This window comes from Charadrius vociferus, unplaced genomic scaffold (genome assembly GCF_000708025.1).
Source record: "Charadrius vociferus isolate BGI_N301 unplaced genomic scaffold, ASM70802v2 scaffold278, whole genome shotgun sequence".
Lineage (NCBI taxonomy): Eukaryota > Metazoa > Chordata > Aves > Charadriiformes > Charadriidae > Charadrius > Charadrius vociferus.
This window is the reverse complement of record NW_009649705.1, coordinates 1,300,886-1,306,816: the sequence shown is the minus strand read 5'-3', so window position 1 is coordinate 1,306,816 and position 5,931 is coordinate 1,300,886. Positions and strand designations below refer to the sequence as shown.

At 40.6% G+C, this 5,931-nt stretch overlaps 1 protein-coding gene across 1 annotated transcript in view; it reads left to right on the top strand.

Moving 5' to 3' along the window:
- Window positions 1-4,618, top strand: part of SGCG (sarcoglycan, gamma (35kDa dystrophin-associated glycoprotein)) — a 71,056-nt gene extending 66,438 nt beyond the window's left edge. The window contains exons 6-7 of the mRNA XM_009890618.1: window positions 2,760-2,883; window positions 4,445-4,618. Coding sequence (XP_009888920.1) covers window positions 2,760-2,883; window positions 4,445-4,618 — 298 coding nt within the window. The remainder of the gene's footprint in view (window positions 1-2,759; window positions 2,884-4,444) is intronic.
- Window positions 4,619-5,931: the final 1,313 nt, after the last annotated feature.

Sequence of the window (5,931 nt, the reverse complement as noted above, 5' to 3'; positions counted from 1 at the left end):
TGGACTTGAGGCACTGAACCTTTGAATGCTGTATGAAGAAATATATCATTAGTGCTATTGAATGTTGCCTTTGCTAAAATCTTGCACATAATAGACCCGGAAGGCTTTGAGATCATTGCGTAAGCTTCACTGCAGTTTCCATTGCCAGGATGCTCCAATGACTTAATTAGGTAAATCTACCCTTATTTAATCTAGCCATAGGACCTGTATAAACAGCAGAAATTTAGGATTGTGATTAATATAGCAAATGTAATTCTGCCATGTAATTTAAATTATATGTAAGTCATATCATAAATCCGTATATACTTCTGAAGTCTGTAGGTTTCTTGCCAGCATTAATTTTGGTAGAAAGTAAGAAATATTTCTTCAGTGTTTGATTGCTTTTCATATGCCAGGTCTGATACGCCCTTCAAAAATCTGTCCCAGGCTGCCTTGTTGTAATATTCAACAGACCTTAAAAATAAATATTTATGCCTACGTATAGATTACTTACATAGATGAAATACTTAACAGAAAAATATGAGCTATTTCAATGTTTATAGCTTTTTGCTAAAACAAACTAAGGCAACAGTTGTATTCAACTACCTTGACAGTGACTTATGAAAATATATTAAACTTTAAATATTAAAAATACAAACTTTGATTAATTTTTCATTATATAATGCATACAAATATGCATTGGAAAATAGTCCCATGAAGCAGACCTCCCATGTAAATCACTCAGGGAAAAACTGATTTCCAATTTCATAAAAGTTTAAATCTAAGGATCTAAACCAAAAAGTCATAGAAAAGTTGTTAAATCACAAACACTGCTTAATAAAGATTACTAATAGCATGTTAGATGGCTGATGCAGAACAGGCTCGTACTCGTGCCCTTGTACTCGGCATGATCATGACAGAAGTTTGTGCTCTCAGAGTCATGGGATAAGGCATCAAACTATTTTGTGGATAAGGCATCAAACTATTTTGTGGATATGGTCTTAATATGGAACCACGGTGCAGTTATCCATTGTTAGGAACTGAAGTTATCAATTTGGAGTTTAAACTAATTGAAGGTGACTAATCCAGGAGATGTCAGATAGAGGCAGATCATAGAAACAGAGTCATAGAATGGTTTTGGTTTGAAGGGACCTTTGAAGATCAAAGAAGATAGAGTTTCCTGTTAGCTCTGGCCAGCAGTGATAAGCCAATATTGCCTGAGTTATTTTCAGATTTGGGGATAAAAAATGAAGTTTCAGTGACTGTGCTTGACTGTGCTCATATATCATGGGTTTAGGTTTTAAGATATCAGCTGGATTTAGCTTCTTCAGAACTTTAAGATACAACTGAAGTTTCTCGCAAGCACAAACTCACTTCTTTCAAATTCTAGCTTTAATGAAGTAACGGCAAAAAAAGGAAGAACTGAAGCAGTCTGAGTAAATGAAACTCATCAGACAGCTACATCAGGGTTGTGTGTGAAATGCTTTCATTCCTGTAGCATGATTGGCAGTCAGTGTCTAGACTCACTATCTGACGCATACCTAATAAAGGACCTCCTGGGGCACAGTCCTCCATTCATCCAGATGGGCGGATGTCCAGCGCGCATGGAGGCAACACAGCATCTGCTGTGTGTGCACGTACACATGCACACACACCCCTCTCACCCCCGCCCCCCACACTTCCAGAAGACACAGTGGGTGAGCACGTGCTGACCTGGGAGTGGGGACACATGTCTGAGTTCTGCATTATGGATGAAGCCCACGTTATTTTATATGTGTCCAGGGAACTTGACAGAATAGAGGAGGTAACATGGATGTAAAGTAAACTGGGACCACCAGTTGATTCATTTTCTCTAGCCTTAATATTCATCCGTTTAATGTTGACTGATAGTGTAAAATTCAGGCTGGTGTCATCAGGAAGGGTGATCCAATATTCAGGAACAAAACCCAGTAGGTATCAACTCTGATCCTGCAGAGTTCCCAGTGCCTCCAGATGAAGCAGTTCTAGGTGACAGTCAAAAGCAGCAATATCATCACGAGCTTGTTGCTGAGCTTGGGCTTTTTCTTTCCATCTCATGATTTTTAATTAGTATGTCTATCCCTGCTACTTATCGTGGAAATGATAGCAAAATTCTGAAGAAACAAAGTCTTATGTCTTTGGAAAATTAAAATCATTAATCCTGCACAGCTGACTCGATGAGGTGATTACTCAGCTAATACGGTACCTTCCTGCCATCTTGTGGCACTGTAGGGTTTGCAACTTTCTGTTATATTGCATAATTTTTATTTCAAAGTTACTGGGTTTTAAGTTTCAGATGCCATCTAGTTAAACAACACACACACACAAGGAGTGAAATCTTGGTCTGACTGATAGCAGTGTCAAAACTCTTGCTGATGAAAAAACTTCCAGAATGCACTAATTGTATTCATTTCAATATCTTATTATGCCAAAAATGAAAATAAATTCAAACTAAAGAATGTAAAAGTGTGTTTCAGTTTTAAAGAATAAATTACTGCTAAACTGATATAATCTGAAGTTATCCCTGAAATAATACCTTGCGTTTCTATTATGAATTCATCTATATTTTTCATTTGGGATACTGTGGTGTTTTTAAATAGCTATCTCCTTTTTCAAGTGTGCCTGGAGAAAAAAAGAAGCTGCATCTTTTATATGACTTCAGGCGAGATCCTTCAAGTGCTTATTCAAAGTTTACTGATTTTTCAAAAATAGAGGAACATATGACAATGTGCTACTGTTGGATTTCCTGCTCCTGCTTTCAGGCTGGAATCACCGACTCGATCTTTGAGCATGGATGCGCCACGAGGAATTAATATCAAAGCACAAGCTGGGAATATTGAAGCTCTTTCCCAGATGGATATCAAACTACACAGCAGTGATGGTGTGGTGAGTACAAGCTCTTCTGTTCCAATAACTATGGTTGATCTTGCTGTCCAAATATAACTGATAACTTCAAGTCTTTTTTCGAGTTCTGTTAATTTAATTCCTCAGATTTTAGGAGACAGGATATTAAAATTAACGGTGCCAATAATAAGACTTTTATCTAGGGGTCAGATTAAATAATACTACCAATTGACATAATGTTGCGTTAGCTTAGAGAAATGCTTTCTAATGAAACTCTGATAGCGCTCAGCTCCCCACTAGCACAGCGATCCCTGGGCACCCCAGCAGGGTCCTTGGCCCAGAGGTAGACAGAGTTGCTAAATTAAGGAGTGAAGCTCTGCAGACATCATTAAGCACTGCCTCATCAGCAACAGCATGCAACATGCGGCAGCCTGTTTATCCCCACTGCGAGGCTGTACAGTGTCAGATCTTCCACAGAGGACCTCCAGACCAACCTGCATGACCATCCTTAACCAGCTGACACGGCTCCGAGGCTTCAGCGCTTAGGCCAGGACAGACCTGGGTCCAGCGGCAGCAGCAGCACACATGCCCCGGTATTCAGTGTACAGGCAGGGTCCTCATCTCTTATCATGGAATCACAGAATCGTTTGGGTTGGAAGGGACCTTGAAGATCATCTAGTTCCAACCCCCCTGCCATGGGCAGGGACACCTTCCACTAGAGCAGGTTGCTCAAAGCCCCATCCAGCCTGGCCTTGAACACTTGAGGGATTGGGCATCCATAACTTCCCTGGGCAACCTGTTCCAGTGTCTCATCACCCTCACACAGTAAAGAATTTCTTCCTAGTATCTAATCTAAAACTACCCTCTTCCAGGTTAAAACCATTACCCCTATCACTACACTCCCTGATAGACTCCCTCCCCATCTTTCCTATAGTCCCCTTTAGGTACTAGAAAGCTGCTATAAGGTCTTCCTGGAGTCTTCTCTTCTCCAGGCTGAACAACCCCAACTTTCTCAGCCTGTCCTCATAGGAGAGGTGCTCCAGCCCTCGGATCATCTTCATGGCCCTCCTCTGGACCCACTCCAACAGGTCCATGTCCTTATGTTGGGGCTCCAAATCTGGATGCAGTACTCCAGGTGGGGTCTCATGAGAACGGAATAGAGTGGGAGAATCACCTCCCTGGACGTGCTGGCCACACTTCTTTTGATGCAGCCCAGGATACGGTTGGCTTTCTGGGCTCCTAGTGCCCACTGCCGGGCCATATTCAGTTTTTCATCCACCAATAACCCCAAGTCCTTCTTCTCAGGGCTGCTCTCAATCCATTCATTGCCCAGCCTGTACCCATGTTTGAGATTGCCCTGACCCAAGCACAGGACCTTGCACTTGGCCTTGTTAAACTTCATGAGGTCTCTGCTAAGGAAGAGGATGGGCACTCCTTATTCCAGTGTCTGCCAAGAGCCTGGGCCTCAGAGCAGCTTTATATATAAAAAGTCCAGGTAGAAGGCTATTCTTAAACCACTGCCTAGATAAAGTTGTGTTGGTTTATGGCACGCTATTCAATTATTATCTCTAACGAGCCCATTTTCCTGCTTTCTCCCATGCAGCTTTTGCTCGATGCTGAAACTGTGCGACTCCCCAAATTGCCTGAGGGATCAAGGGGTGGATCTGGTATTTCTCAGGGGCTTTACGAAATCTGCGTGTGTCCGGACGGAAAGCTCTACTTGTCAGTGGCCGGCATGGGCTCCACTTGCCAAGAGTACAGCCGCGTCTGCCAGTGAGGCACCAGGAAAGGCCATACACCCCCTTGCTAGTCTGTTTTATATTATTGCTGAAGAGTATTACAGAAAGCAGGATTTTCAGAGTTTTAAAAACAAAGTACTTCAGTTTAAGAAACAAATCTGTATCTATGATTCTGGACTACAGGGTGAAAGGGGAAAAAGAGCACAAATGACATTTCAACTTCAGAAGAATGACTTGAATCAAATTATACGTTCTGTCAGTAACACTTTGAAAACAGCCTTACAGAGAGGATAAAGAAAAAATAAAAGGAATATGTTTCCTTGCTGAACTATTATTCAGTCAGATGCTTATGTCATTGTTAATATTTTTGAGCTCCATGGTTTTTTTCTCTCACTACATGTAAACACTTACTGCATTAGTGGGTGAAATTAAATTGAGGAAACTACTTGAACTATTTGCTAAGACAAAGCATTATTTGGAGAATTCAGAAAGTGCCAGCAAATGGTCTATGCAATTTTATTCTTGCAATAACACAAGATACGAACAATGTGGTATTTGTATACATTCTGTGTAAAAGGTGTTAATTTGCTAATAGTAATTTGCTATTTTAATTTGGCAAAATATATGCTGATTTGCTTATTACTGAGATTCATATAAAAATAACTAATACAAAAATCTCCAGGAGTCATTTACACCTACCTGCGTCTCAAATCTGTTCACTATACAACAGAGAAATATGTTAGTATATTTTATAATAGCAATAGTTTGTTGTACTGCCTGTACCATCGTACTCATTTAAACCCTTTCATATTTTAGAACATGCTAATTCAACAAGGCAATTTGCTCTGCAAGCTGGACTAGTAAAAAGAAAAAAAATAATCCTTGCTGTGGCTCCAGATTGTCTGACACGAGGAACTGCTTGGGCGGTGGGAAAAAAAAATCCTTTTTTACAGCCCCCAGGATTCAATTTAAGAGGACTATTTCATTTCCATCCGCAGCTATTGACTGGTATTTCTGATCCTGTCAGAGTGGAACTCCGTCACAAACAGAGAGAGTAAAACTACTCTTTATTATTTTTTACACTAGGACTTTGGATACAGAGTAAATGCTCACCAGAGCTGACAAACCATTTATTGACCTTGTAGAGAAACACAACTGCGGACCCACTCCCCTGTACAGTGTTGCACTGAACACAAATAAATTGTTTGCACACCTCTGGGTAGCAGGATTTCTATTTGATAGTCTGTTGTTTAAACCGCATGGGTTTTTAACTCCTTTGATGCCGTTTTGTATATACTTGATGGTATTACTACCCAGGTAGGAGCTGCTATCACATAGTGCCTTGGTGTCT